The sequence below is a fragment of the Diadema antillarum genome, unplaced genomic scaffold (genome assembly GCF_040938485.1).
Source record: "Diadema antillarum isolate AM-2024a unplaced genomic scaffold, OU_Dant_1.0 seq00000649_RagTag, whole genome shotgun sequence".
Classification (NCBI taxonomy): Eukaryota; Metazoa; Echinodermata; class Echinoidea; order Diadematoida; family Diadematidae; genus Diadema; species Diadema antillarum.
In genome coordinates, this window is record NW_027271563.1 from 2,190,156 (window position 1) to 2,205,630 (window position 15,475).

Here is a 15,475-nt window from a genome sequence, read left to right on the forward strand (position 1 = left end):
AAATATGCTGGCACAAGTTGTCCTATAGTACATGTATATAGGCAGATTCACAATGAGAGACTGTGTCATATGATCTGATCTTTCCCTCTTGATATTGTTCACATCGATCTTTTATTATGAATGATAATGGATGGATGTCTGGAATGCTCCATCTGCTGTAAAAGAAGAAAGGAGGGGGGGGGGGGAGAAAAGAAGGCTGTGTTTACTCATGAATGAAGGAAGCTTTGGATATACCTACATGTACAGTTGTAGTCATTGTTATTGATGAGTGTTGTCACAAGCCAGCGCCTACTCATGAATGAATTCTTCAGTGTCTATAGTCAATATTTACCCTCCCAGATACCGCCATTTGAGTCAATCATGATCACAAAGGCGTCGGAATTCCACTGTGGGTACGGATCCGCTATCGCTGTAGGCAGGAAACATTGCGAAAATAGATTTAGTCTGAGATAATATGCTTAAGTGAGATAGATTAGGCACGTTGTCCACATTGCTGTCGGCATTAAGGCTTCATTAAAAGAACAACAACAACAAAGGCGGGGTAGATGTAATTGCTCTTCATAAATGTTTGGGACCCAGCCAGGGGAAAAAAGGATTGTGTTAACTTTAATACAGTGTACATGAAGCATGTAGTTGAAAGAGATTCTTGAATCTCACAGGACACTGGCATTTGGAATTATTTTTCATAAAAGGGTGTTTGTTTGTTTTTTTTTTTTTTTGGGGGGGGGGGTGGGAAGAATTGGCTACCTATAGTGATTAGTCAAATGTCATCCCTGTACCTGTAAATTTCAATGCTTATGTGGAAAATGACTCAATGATTACATCATTTCTTGGATGATTAGAATATTCCTTGGAAAGAGAGATACTGTAAAATACGATATTTTTGCAGCATGAAATTTTCACGAGTTGCCTTTAACAATCAATGCATATAGTGTAAACAAGAACTTTTGCGTGCATTTTAATTTCGTGAATCTTGGCTAAATTGCGAAATTGAAATACACGCGAACATTCCTCATTTTACAGTATACAGTTCATAAAAGAAAATCATGTTGAAACAAACACATTGCCCAGCAGACTATAAAATACAGTTGAACCTCTCTTATCCGGCCTCTCTTTATCCGGATCTCCCTATTATACGGACGCAATCTCGCCGTGATTTTTAAAAAAAAATAATTACGGGAGGAGAGGGGGATTCCCAACTCCTTGAGAACTCCTACACAAACACACATGAATTACATATTACTTCCAACACGATTAACATACATTACATCAAATTTCCTTCCAAATTGCTTACCTTCAGACATTTTAACATCCCCAAACATCCCCAAATGTAACAATGAAAAGGTTGCTGTATACACATTACTACATGTGGTACTACAATGGGCTACATCAGTACATGTGTATGTATATGTACATGTATAAAGCATTGAGTCTCCCGTATCCGGCCAAATCCCTTATCCGGATGAGCCCCGGTCCCGACTTGTCCGGATACGAGAGGTTCAACTGTAGAACCATTGATATTCATTGTCATGGGGATCACATGGATGTTCCTTTTACCAGACAGCATTCCATCTCATATGATGTAAACTGTCATAATGACAGCACTGAGCAATACGATGCAATTATATTTCAATTTTTCAAGAGAAACTTTGTATTTCACAGGATGTAATCTACTCAATGGATGCAAGTATAACAGAACACATACATTGTTGTTGTTATTATTGTTATTATTATTATTATTATTATTATTATTATTATTATTATTATTATTATTATCATTATTATTATTATTATTATTATTATTATCATTATTATTATTATCATCATCATTATTACCTCCGCCAAGGGAGGAGGTTACGTTTTCGTTACCGTTGGTTTGTGTGTTTGTGTGTTCGTTAGTTAGTTTGACCGTGTGCAAAATAATTCAAAAAGTAGTTAACGGATTTGGATGAAACTTGCAGGAAAGGTTTAGAATGATACAAGTAACAAATGATTCACTTTTGGTAGTGATCCAATAATTTTGGGGGAATTTATGAAGGATTTTTGATATTTTGACAGGTAGGGTTAATGAACTTGGGAGTTCAGGCTGCGCGTATTTGAGGTTTGCATGCGCTCACTAAAGTGCGTACACTAAAGTGCGTGCTCTAATTTCTGCTAGGACGAAGCGCGCCGTGCAGCTGAGGGTTTATGACGTAACAAAGGCTTCTATATTGGGAAATCGGGCGACTTTCAGCACACAATGCTATGAGTAAGTATGGGTGGAAATCACTGATATCTCTATGGAAGAACAAGATCAGTGATGAAATGAGCTGCATGCTTAGCGGAGGTCTGCTCTTTCAGAGTTCTTTTCTAGTTATTATTGTCATCATCATCATTATATTATTTGAGATTATGCAAAAATTGTAACGCAGCCGATTGGTACTTCAATAAGTATGATATACGACTGTCTGTCACATGGAAGTCCAGTATCAGAAGGCTCAAATAATGGGAAGAATTATCCGCAGTGTTCTTTGCTGTTTACAGTGATCCATGATATTGGATGTTTCCCTTTTCTCTTGACCATATTCTCCAGGGCTCCCTCGTCCGTCTCAGGTGATGATAGTCTCCGCCACAGTGGGCGTGGTCTATTTCATCGTCCTCATCCACTTCCGGCGCCTCATGATGCGGATTCTTCTCTCCTACCGCAGATGGATGTGTAAGTTCTATTAAAGGGGCGAAATAGAAATGGACTTTTATATTTTAAAGGACAATACACAATATTTGTGTTGTGCATTCACGAGGCCAACCATTCCCACTTTCCAGAACCTTCAATGAACGAAATGAAGATCAGAATTATAAGTTTCCTTTTGTAGACTGACGACATATTCATTTGATACGAGATCTGTTCTATAGTGAGCTTCAGATCTTGCTGTGTAATACTATCATGGCACAATGTGGACCATATACTGTAGGTTACGTAACCACCCCTCTCTAATGTTTGTTTGTTTGTTTTCAAAATCAGCTGGCCATGTGCTGGTGGATTATTATTATTTACATGTGATCATATGATTACTAAGAATATTTTCCAGGCTATTAGTAGAGTCTAAAATCCCATGGTGTGGAATTTATGAGACGCATGAGCGTCCATGGAAATATGCAGGTAGTAGTATGTGAAATTGCACAGCTCAGGGATATTATAAACAAGTTATATAATGTCACATCACGGACAGTGTAGTACATAAATCGATAGTGTCATGTATCCATATATTTGAAGAATTTTATAATCTTGAGCAGATGAAGTAATATACTCTACCATACCCTAAACTTAATACACTAAATAAGGATGATAACATAGGAGGCTTTGCTATCCCAGCAATGTACAGTGATGTACCAATGGAATGTGATTCCATTACAATAACTCTTGCTTATTCTGATAATAATAAGTTTACCTGTGTGGTATTTTTGCATGTTTTCTTCTGTTGTCCTGTTCCTTGAGCACCCAATCATGCATATCTTGGTGAAGCTGCCATGTCATCATTCTTGTTCATTGTAAATTGCTATGAATTTTGAAAACATTGATATTCCCCCATCCCAATTAATATAGATTCAGAAACTCTGGACCTAGTGTATCCAGTTTATAAATGTTCAAATGCAAAACTCTAAAAATTAGCTAGAGATTTCCTGTAATATATTCATAACTTTAAATCTAGAAATATATATGGTATTTTACTGTTCAGCATTGTAGATCATCATGGAGGTATTTCATACTGTTGTAGTCAGGTCAGGTTGTCTATTGGTTCTCCAGTCAAGAAGTGCAATTTTACAAACAAAATAAAAGTGTACATGCTTCTCATTACAGTACCCCACCACCAGTAATCTTGAAGAAATTACCATACTACCTTTTTTGTTCCTTCCTGATTTGCATAGATGAGCCTCCGAGACAGCAGAGCAGCGCCACCCAGCTGTGGGGCCTGTTGCTAAGGATGATCTGCAGCCGCCACCCGACAACCTACAGCCAGCAGCTGTGCCTGCCCCGCCAGCCAGTGCCCCCTCTGGAGGCCACCATCAAGAAGTTCCTGGACTCCGTGGAGCACGTCCTGGCCCCAGAGGAGTTCAAGAGACTGGAGGACCAGGCCAGGGTGAGTCCTGGTCAAGCTTAGTGTGGTCCCCATTCTATTTTGTTTTTAATATTCCACCGGGTTTCATTCCATCCCTTTAATATTTCCTTTCATTTCCTTACACTTCCATCATAGCACATGCATTTTCTTTGCTTTTCATTTTTTTTTTCCATTTCACCTATTAAATTTTAATACCAATCGAAATCGCAAGCATAGCCTAGAGCTCCTCTTCTCAACCGGTGGTTCACAATGTCGGCCAAAAAAATTAAACTAGAAAAGCACTCGCAGAGTGCAGACCTCCGCCAAGCAGCTTATTTCCACCCAGTACACACATGCTGAAAATCGCCCAATTTCCCAATAATGGAAGCCTTTTGTTTACGTCATCAGCTTCAGCTACGCAGCGCCTCGACCAAGCAGAGTATGCGCTTTAGAGTGCATATGCAAACCTCAAATATGTGCGGCTTGAACTCCCAAGTCGTTGACCCTATCTGCAAAAAGATAAAGAAATCCTTCAAAAATTCCCGGATCACTACCAAAGTTGTATCATCTCTTCTTTGTGTCATGATCAACTTTTCCTGTAAGTTTTGTTCAAATCCGTTCTCAACTTTTTGAGTTATTTTGCAAACAGACAAACCAGTGCCGATGATCACTTAACTTCCTCCTTTCTTGGTGAACGTAATAAGAAATGTCTGTATTTCATGTGACTGGGCCACTAAAAACTTAATATGAGCCAAAGTGGTCCTTGGGTTGAAAAAGGTTGAGAAGTCCTGGTCTAGAGGAACAGAACATGGTGAAGCCAATTTAGGTTCATAAAAAGCCATGCCAATTGTGTTCCACTGCATTCTTTTTCATTTCATCCCACCCCATATATTCCATATCTTTCCTTCTATTTCCTTCGCTTTACTCTCAGTTTCATTGAATTCCTGTGGACATTTTATGCTGTTTCCTGCCATTCTATGACATTTCCAGTCCAATCCAGGTCAGTATATTAAAAGAACACGAGACGGTGACAGCAGTCCACAAGCAAAACATTGCCAGCAATACCAGTTTGGTCTCTGTGTGGTGGACTTTTGAGCCGTACAATATTTGGTTGTCTCACACTCTTGGCAGTTTTCACTAATGACACAAATTAGACATCAATCGTCATCATTTTCCCCCAGCTTAGTGTCTGGTTGAGTTTCTTTGGTTTTTATCGTTTGCTTACAGTATGTTTGTTTGTCTTTGGTTGTGACAGCTATCAATTCTGCAAGTTAAATTCACTAGCTCAGATGACAGGGTTACAGCAAAAAAAAAAAATGCACAGATGGGACTATTAGGAGTAGCACAAAGTAAAAGGGTACAGGAGCGCTTAAAAAAACTATGAAAGTTAAGTACAAGTATCATGCAAAAACTGTAAAGGGTAGAAATTGAAATGTGTGCATTACTAAAAATGCCAATCTGTATTATACATGTTGGTTGTGTAGACCCAGTGACCATTTTCTGTTGGGTCCTCCAATAACAAACTAGGAGTTTTGGAATTACTCTGTTGACTGGAACAAGTCATCCTTTCATTGTCCTCATGTGATAGAGAATGGACGCTTGTTTTGCGAGTAGATGCTAAGCTCATATCCGCATACACATATCATGTGTGTCAGTCTGCTGCTTTGTAAACACAGAAGGTGGGTGTATGGACACACCTTTAAGCGAAATTTGATGCTCCAAAGGTCAAGCGTAGAATTTTCAAAATGCATGTATTCTTTAGTTGGCTGTTGTACTCACTGGAATTCTCTATTCTCTCTTCATACAAAATAAGCACACATAATAAAGAGCAAGTCATTTCTTTTGGGGGCCAACGCTACAGACTTGTTCAAGTTTAATAGGTAATGCTCATCTGAACTTGTTGACATGATGGGCTTGTCACAGGAGTGGCAAACAAATTTGTGGGAAGATGTCATGTGCCAGTTCAAAAAGTGTCACATGACACCATCATTAAATATCTCAGCAAGCCTGGAGTGAAGGTTAAGTACCTGCATAAAGTCTCTTTTATGGATACGTAAATATTCAGGGTTGTCTGATATCACGTCATAAAGATATGAACAGTAATTCTGACAATGATTAATATCTAATGTCTTTTCCTCAGAACCTTTTTTTTTCTGTATCTTTTCTTTCATTGTGAATTTGACTAATAGTAAGGTTAGAAACTGGTAGAATATAGATTGGAGTAACCAAGCCAATGAGCAGTCTTGTTATGTGTTCAATGAAGCTGAATGTTTTTAGGTTGTATCCAACTTCCTATACTTTCACTTTAATTCATTGATGCTTTTTTTTTTGACTTGTGATGAGAAGTTGAATGACATTGATTATGAAACCTTAGAACCTTTTTTTTTCAACAAAGCTGTCTTTTATTCGAAATTCCAGCCTTCATTCAAGGATACAACAGTGCAGTTTATCACAGTTGATAGCTTTATTGTAACCTAATATGTAACATTATACACATTAGCCAATTCATATGATAAAACCTTTTATATCCTACTACATGTATCTCATGCATTACCTTTTATATCCTACTATCTCATGCATTTGGGTTTTAAATCTTCTATGAAATATTTCATTTTGATAGATTAAAGCCCTTTGATCTGGCAACAAACTGTACTTCCTCCAAATTTCATGCTATCATCTACCTCAGTTTTGAATTGTTACATCATCATCACTTTTGGTCTAGCATGTTCAAGTCTTTGTCTGGTTGCAGAAGAGAAAATGGTTCTTTTCTTTGTTTATGTACGCAACACAAATCATGATTTTTTATTGTGTGGGATGTGACTACGTCGACTTTTCAATTTTAAGGGCTTGATATACACTGAATCAAGATTCAGTAAGGCCTTCGAATATTGGCTTCCATTTTTGGGTTGATAGTGTTTCCAGTCTCTGTTCATTTATAGTGTTAATGAGGGCAAACCTTGGTCATAAAAAAGATGTACAATTCATGAAAACTCTTGCATTCATTTGCATGCATGCTATAAAACAAAATGAACACATTCACATGCAACTGATGAAATGTGAGCTATAATGTTATTGGCCGTGTGGTTTCCATGCCGACAGGAGTTTGAAGGCGGCCTCGGGAGCAAGATGCAGAAGCTACTCCAGCTGAAGTCGTGGTGGGCATCAAACTATGTCTCAGACTGGTGGTGAGTGCAGTCTCCATGGAAATGTGGCTGATGGTGATACCCTCCCCAAATTTCCATTCCCATGACAACCAGTCAGTCATCTTTGACTGCCTGGCTGATAATATGTGTATGGGAAGTGATAGCTGACAAAATGCCATGCAGCATGCTATTGTGAACATTTAAATGTGACCTTTATCATTATATTGTGCAAGTCTAACTGGGTTTTTCATTTCCAGTAGTCAAGTGTGATATATTCTAATTATTATTGGCAGCGCACTTCAGCAGTAAGCAATTACCATAATTGTTTTAAGTTGGAAATATGCCACATTTTAAGATAACTTCAAAGTACACAACTTGTTCTGCACGTGGGATTTGCTTTTGTCTTGAGTGGGATAATCATGATGTCATCACTGCCTATTTGTGCTTAACTATCAGGAGTTTTAAAGAAAGCTTGTAAAAAAAGGACTGGTCAATGTTAGGGCTCATAGAGCAGCTGTACCAAGACTTGACATTTTTTCCTTTTGTGGGGATATTGTAAGATCACTTTCATGACATAGTAATTGCCATGAATGCGAGTAATAGGGCAATATTGCCAAAATCATCATATTTTGCATATATATACCTCAATCAATAATTCCATATTGGAATTGGATTTCTTTCATTGGACATAGTTGCAGGGAATTTAGTTCACTTTTCTCGTGATACTCCTGGTCCAGACAACTGCGTGGTACTGTATAAGCTGTTATTTTCTAGTACAGATATTTTTGTGAATGAGCAGGTCATGGACATTTTCGCAAGAGGTTGTTTTCGCAAATTGACACCGAGGCTATTCTTAGTGCATAACAAGTGGCCTCGGGCATGGCGACATTTTCGTATGTTGTTGAATTCAAGGTCCGACACTGATTTGTGAAAAAATTATGAAACCCACACGAAAATAACAGCTTAATACAGTATAATCTTTTGTCAAACTACAGAAACAGCATTGCTGAACAAATCTGTTGTTCTATAGTATGTGCATCAGCCATGCATTCCAGAAAGTATAGAAAGTGATGTAATGCATGATACATATATAATCATAATTGTCACAACAGTTTTATCGCCACAAGTGTTTCATACCTATTTGTGTTGTGTCTTTTTTCTTGGTTTCTTTTTTGATGAACGTGTAGGGAAAAGTATGTCTATCTCTCTAGTCGTGAGCCCATCCCAATGTACAGCAACTATTACGCCCTTGACTTCTGCTACTATCAGCCCACAACGATCCAAGCAGCCAGGTAGTTTCGACGACGTCAGATCTTTAGAGATTTCAATAATATCATTATTTTTTATCTTTAGTAATGTCTTCTATTGGTAAATTGGTTGTAAATTAGAGAAGATAACCCTGTCTGCACTGAGGACTTTGTACAGTGTGTACAAAGCAATAGGAATGTTTGTGTCAATTGGCATTCATAACACTGAAAGTCTTGATAGTTAAATAAAGGTACAAAATTGAACCATAGCATCTAGACTGAGGCTTTTAAATTCTGAGGACAGTTTCACGTTCGATCATGGATGCTTCATCAGCTCATCTGATTTTGTATCTTTATTGAAAGTTACCTAGATGAATTGGAACTTACATTGACTGCTGAACTATTTTCACAAGAACAGAAGAATGAAAAAACAAACAAACTAATACTGGATGGTTACGTGCATTCATACTCAATGTTTATTCACAAAGTTGATTTGAATAATGCAAAAAAAAATCAGAAAAGCAGATAGAAGTAAATTGACATAAAACAAGAAAGCAATGGAACTTTAGATTTTCTCATGCTTTTTACAAAGCATTAATGCTAGCGGCAACTAGTAACAACTGGAATTTTACAGATGCTTGAAAACTGACATAGAGTCTGGAATAATTGATGGTTTGTTAAAACTACCAGGTCGTTTCTTGCATTGTCCATAGTGCATTTAGCTCTCTTTGACTAATTTTTGTGATGTTTGATGCCTCTTTCATTCAATTTTTAAAGAGCGGCCATGTTCATCCACCGTGAGATGATCTTCAAGAGGGAACTGGAGCGGGAGAGTTTGCACCCGATCTGGATCCGGAACACCATCCCGATGTGCATGAGTCAGTACGAGAGATGCCTGTCAACAACAAGGTGAGATGAGGGTTCCATTGACCATAACTTGCCTCTCCTCTACCCCCATGTGCTTTTCAAAAGGGCACTCAGCCACTGATGTTTTACTCAAACTTTGAGTTACGGCCTTCTGTTTGGCTGGTAACAATCCACCCATGTATTGGCAGTGCTTGCAGTGAAATTTTTGTAAGTGCTGATTGACGCTTCTCATGTTACGAAGTCACTTTGTCCTGATTCTGTGTAGAGATTCAGTGAAAAATGAATGTTAAGCAGCTACAGCTTCAGGTTTCTGTTATGATTGGCTGCACTGCAAGCTCAGGGATGCATCTAGTACAGACTTATTTTTTTTTTTTTAATGCAATTATCTTCATAATTCTGAATTTGTGATTTCTTACCAGGATGGCAGGAGTATTGGATTTCAATTATAAAGCCCAAGTTTGACAGGGCGGAATGATCATGTTCAGAGAGCTATGTTTAAGCCAAAGTGAGCTTTATCTCACTAAGTATGGTATGAATATTCTTGTGTACTAGTAATCAGACTGCCCTGACATTGAAAATGATTGACACGTAAACTATATGATTTTCATCACTGCATTTGGAAGGAAGTTATTTGCACATTTCTCAATGTTTTTTCCCTCCAGAGTGCCAGGTGAAGAATGCGATGAACTTGTACACCATGACAACTCTAAGGTATGTCCAAAACTTGGATTGATTTCTTCTATTAGAACAATAAAGACAGGAGGTGTGCTATAGATAGATGATCGACCATTGAAGACAGGTCCCTCTCATTGACAGTCACCATTGTAATCAAATAACCGACAAAGACAGGTGGCCACCTTACACAGGTGAACGTTGCAAAAGGTGACACTTGTGAACATATTGCCATTATAAACATGTCACAACTGTATGGACAGGTTGCTATTGTACACATGTGGTTGTTTGAAAAAAAGAATAGTTTTCATTTTGAAGCAATGCAGAAAATTTGAGGATTGTTTTGCTGAGGCATTGTATATAAAGCTGTGTGATGTTGCAGCTGATTGACAAATTGCCTTACATCGATGTAAAGTTAAGCACTGAATTGATCCGTGCTTTTAGTAGGAGCTATAACAAAAGAAATCACGGGCATACATACTCGAGTAGGATGTGTGATGTTGTTCCTGGTCATCCTTTTTTTCATCCAGCACATAACGATTTACCGCAAGGGGCTCTTCTACAAAGTAGACACCCATGACGCCCGGGGGAAGGTTATCTCTGCGGCGGCCATCGAGAAGCAAATCGAGTGGATTCTGGAGGATGCAGACAAAAGGGCAGGTGGGTCATCTCTCCTCGGGTCTGTCACCATGGTTACCATCTGAAAATAAAACTTTGCCCCCCCCAACATACACTCATACATGTGTCTTTGGCAATGCATGCGTGGGCATTGATTGCTTAATTCATACTGTGCCTCATCTCTCAACTGGCACATCTGGTCCCGTGCTTTGTTTACGGACTGGTACAGATATCCAGACAGTAACTGGATAAGGATTACTGTATACGGCGAACATTTCGCGAGGTTTTTATTTTCACGAATTTCGTGAGTCAGATGCCACTCGCGAAATTAAAGACACACGAAAATATTGACTCTGATCCCGATATGGATGTACATTTCTCCGTTCAGCACGAGACTCCACAATCGCGAATTCAACCACTCACGAAATCGTCGGGAACTCCCGATTGGCGAAAATTTTGACTCACAAAATATATGGCGTATACTGTACTTAATCCTCTTAGTCCTTCTTTTTACATGTAACCTTCAGGGGATGCTGTCATATATATATATATTTTTTCTGACTATGCTGCAAAATATGCTATGCTGTGTGCGATCCACACTACCAGGTCGTGATAAATCACCAGGGGGCAGGGTTAACTCTTGTTTTTCTGGTGATATAGGTGAATTACTTGTCATCTATTATAGAAGTTTAGTCAAGTATATTTGATTGATTGATTGAGGCCAATTTAGGCCATTTATTTGGCAAAATAAAACACAAAAACATATACTAGTGGTATTTACAATGAGAGCCAGGCAGCCATGAAAATATCTTATGCTTGTATTAGGTTGCCTACACATGAAAATACTATATACTTTACAATGGCAACATGTATTACCAATGATTCTGTGTGCAGTCAAGTAAATGAAGTCAAGTATATATATGTGTATATAATGTTCTTATACTTGTATGTGCTAGAAGCATTGAGACATTATGTATACGTTTATCTCTCAACATGAGCATGTGACTGTGTGTATATTTGCATTCATGCACTGATGTAAAGGTTAGTATAATGTGTTAGCTTTTTTGTCATCCATCATATAATATCATATTTTTAGTAGAATTGCAATTATCAATCAGTATGTTCATTGATTGATATTTCTATGCCTCCGCCAACGAAGTGGCCGGAGGCATTATGTTTTCGGGTCGTCCATCCGTACGTCCGTCCGTACGTCCGTACATCCGTCCGTATGTCCGTCCCGTTTTGTTTTTGTCGATATCTCAAGAACCGTGAGGTGGTTTTGCATCAAACTTGGTATGAGGGTATATCCTGGGGGGATGATACTTTGTTTGGAATTTAGGGTCACGGGGTCAAAGGTCAAAGGTCACAGGTTATTTTGTGAAAAAAAGGTTGAAATTTCATGTTTTTCTCCATATCTCGTAAATGGTTCAAGGTATCTTCATGGAACTTAGTATATATGCATGTACTGATGGGCAGTGATTATCTAGGGAAGTTAGGGGTCGTGGGTCAAAGGTCAGGGGGTCAAAGGTCAAGGTCAACTCCTCAAAATATCACTACTTTCCTTATATTTATGCAATGCCTGAAGGATTTTTTTAAACTTGATGTATGCATGTATAACCCAATATATATTCTGTGGGAAGTTTCTTGCCAAAAGGTCAAAGGTCAAAAGGTCAAAGGTCGAGTGAAAGTGCTAAACTGCACTTCTTCCTCCATATCTCAAAAGTAACTCAAGGTATTATCATGAAACTAACTAACAGTGATTCTCTTTGGAACTGTGAGGTCAAAGGTCAAAGGCCAGGTTTAGATAGTACTATTTTACCATTTAATACTGAAATTATTCTTTTTCTCAATACCTTGAAAATTACTCAATGCATAAACTTATAAAACGGTCAAAAGTCAAGTAAAAATCGTCAGTTCCCCCAAATACCTGCACTTTGACGTTTTAATCATTCATCCAATTGAACCTAGTTCTAGGAAAGTGAACATTCAGCACATTTGTGGCAAACCTGACGTTTTAATATTTTGCCAGTTGTGTGAAACTGTCATCACACATTGTCAACACATTGTACTATAGACCTATTAGGAGAACCATGCATTATGGCGGAGGCATACACCAGTCGCCGTAGCGACATTTCTAGTTTTTATATGAATCAATTCATTTCTTTTATTTTTTCATAGACTCAGATGAAGCTGCTAGGAGTCGTTATCTTGCTGCTCTAACCACCATGAATCGTACTGAGTGGGCCAAAGTGCGCAATGAATACTTTGCGTCTGGGGTCAACGCACTGTCTCTGGAAATCCTGGAGTCCTCAATATTCACGGTAATGCCAGGTGTCACTTTTTTGTCTACGTTTGCCCTGTCCTGGATACAAATTTATCAACTTGAGATGTATTTTCGGAAGATAAAATGGGTATTTGCTGGAGATTAAATGCGACTGCAGTAGCGTCAACATCTGATATCATGTGAGAGCGAGCTTGTCGAAAACATCTCATCTTCACATATTTCAATCACGCATGTGGTGTATCTCACTAATCTTTGCGTATGTTTTGCACATTGTCAGCATTTTGAAGTTTGTTTGCAAAACAAATTCTTGATTGAAGCATGAACAGATAAATCAGTTGACAATGTATGAATGAATATATACATGAATGAGTAAATGAATGAATGAATGAATGAATGAATGAATGAATGAATGAATGAATTGATTAATTGTCCCCGCCGAACGAGTTCGAGCAGGGGACTATGAAACGGGCTCCGTACGTGTGTGTGTCCGTGTGTCCGTCCGTCCGTCCGTCCGTCCGTATGTCCGTGTGTCCGTCCGTGTGTGCGTCCGTGTGTGATCAAAATCTTCAATTTGCTACTTCTCTGTCATTTATGAGCCAATTTTGATTCTGTTTGCTTTATACGATAGCACTACATGGGAGCTTTGAAACTTCTACACAGAATTTCAGTCATGACCTTTGACCTTGACCTTTGACCTATATTGTACATTTTGCTACAAAATGCTACTCCTTCGCCATTTCTAACCCGATTTCGATTCCGTTTGCTTTATGTGATGGCACTAGGTGAGGGCTTCAAAACTTCTACACAGAATTGTGACCTTTGACTTCTTTGACCTTTGACCTTGATTTTTGACCTGTATTGTACATTTGGCTACAAAATGCTACTCCTTCGCCATTTCTAACCCGATTTCGATTCCGTTTGCTTTATGTGATGGCACTAGGTGAGGGCTTCAAAACTTCTACACAGAATTTTGACCTTTGACTTCTTTGACCTTTGACCTTGATTTTTGACCTGTATTGTACATTTGGCTACAAAATGCTACTCCTTCGCCATTTCTAACCTGATTTCGATTCCGTTTGCTTTATGTGATGGCACTAGGTGAGGGCTTCAAAACTTCTACACAGAATTTTGACCTTTGACTTCTTTGACCTTTGACCTTGATTTTTTGACCTATATTGTACATTTTGCTACAAAATGCTACTCCTTCGCCATTTCTAACCCGATTTCGATTCCGTTTGCTTTATATGATGGCACTAGGTGAGGGCTTCAACACTTCTACACAGAATTTTGACCTTTGACTTCTTTGACCTTTGACCTTGATTTTTTGACCTGTATTGTACATTTTGTTACAAAATGCTACTTCCGGCGGGGACATATATTACGCACCGCGTAATTTCTACTTTTCCTTGTTAATATATGAATGAGCCAATGAATTAATCCTTGGATAAAGAAGCAGATGTAACATAATGAATTGAGAACTGCCTTAATAATGAATGATTTTGTAAATTTGTATATCAAATTTGTGAATAGCTTTCTGTCTGTGTACAAGAGGCTTCTACAGAATTTTATTCAAGTATGCTTACCAGCTGTTCTCTCTTCTTAAAAAAGAGAGTCCCTCAAAACTCAAGAGCAAGTGTATGTAAGGGTACATTATGTTTGATTTGCTGCAAATTTGGCTTGTTTTGAAGGCCTCTTGTCAGATTGTACTTGTGGACAAATAAGCTGTGGGAATAGCATGGTAAGTAATTAAGTTTGAAAATTCTCAAGCAGCTATCAAACTAAGACTATCATCTTCATACACCCTCCCTTCAGTATATTCCTTACTAAATTTCTTTTCTGCATAATTAGCTGTCACTGGAGACGTTGACGTTCCCCGACATGTCGTCACGGGCCAGGTACACTCTGACCGGCGACGGGGGAAACATGTGGTTTGACAAGAGCTTCCACGCCGTGGTCTTCAGCAACGGGAAGTGCGGGGTGAACGTGGAGCACTCGTGGGGAGACGCCCTGGTCATGGCTCACATGCTGGAGTATTGCGTCATGGAGGAGTGAGTTTTTCTCCTTTTTTTTTTTTTCACGGGTGTCCACAGATTGTTTTTCATACCATCCATCTATGCTTCATGTTGCAATCTGCCCATAGCTAGGGCTCGGGAAAATGTCACAGAGATTTGCATATTTCTCAATGTTGCTTCTCAGGCTTCTGACTGAAAGGGGACCCGATACATCATGTTTTCGAGGTGTAATCAGTGTGTGTCCCACATCTTGTTACTGCAATTTCAGCAAAACCGTTTAATGGATTTTCATATTACCTGGTTCAAGCACACTAGAAGAGGTTTAAATATTAAGCTCAGATTTTGGGCAAAATCCTGTGAGACTAATGAGGTCAAAAGTCACTAAAAGTTTGCCTCCCCCCCCCCCCCCAAATGCCATTTCTAGTCATTAGTTCAGTTGGGAATGTTTAGTGATAATGTCAGTTGGTGGACAGAGTACGAATAATGAACAATTCGCGTGAACATAATAGTGGCGATAGGTCAAAGGTCACTGTATTTCAGCCAGGTCAAAGGTCAC

The 15,475-nt window shown here is 38.7% G+C and overlaps 1 protein-coding gene across 1 annotated transcript in view; it reads left to right on the plus strand.

Annotated features, from left to right (window-relative positions):
• The window catches only part of LOC139736510 (carnitine O-palmitoyltransferase 1, liver isoform-like), a 37,981-nt gene that overhangs the window by 11,386 nt on the left and 11,120 nt on the right, over positions 1-15,475 (plus strand). Inside the window, exons 3-11 of the mRNA XM_071647260.1 lie at positions 2,573-2,695; positions 3,907-4,118; positions 7,176-7,261; positions 8,407-8,511; positions 9,244-9,375; positions 9,996-10,044; positions 10,536-10,665; positions 12,802-12,944; positions 14,756-14,955. Coding sequence (XP_071503361.1) covers positions 2,573-2,695; positions 3,907-4,118; positions 7,176-7,261; positions 8,407-8,511; positions 9,244-9,375; positions 9,996-10,044; positions 10,536-10,665; positions 12,802-12,944; positions 14,756-14,955 — 1,180 coding nt within the window. The remainder of the gene's footprint in view (positions 1-2,572; positions 2,696-3,906; positions 4,119-7,175; positions 7,262-8,406; positions 8,512-9,243; positions 9,376-9,995; positions 10,045-10,535; positions 10,666-12,801; positions 12,945-14,755; positions 14,956-15,475) is intronic.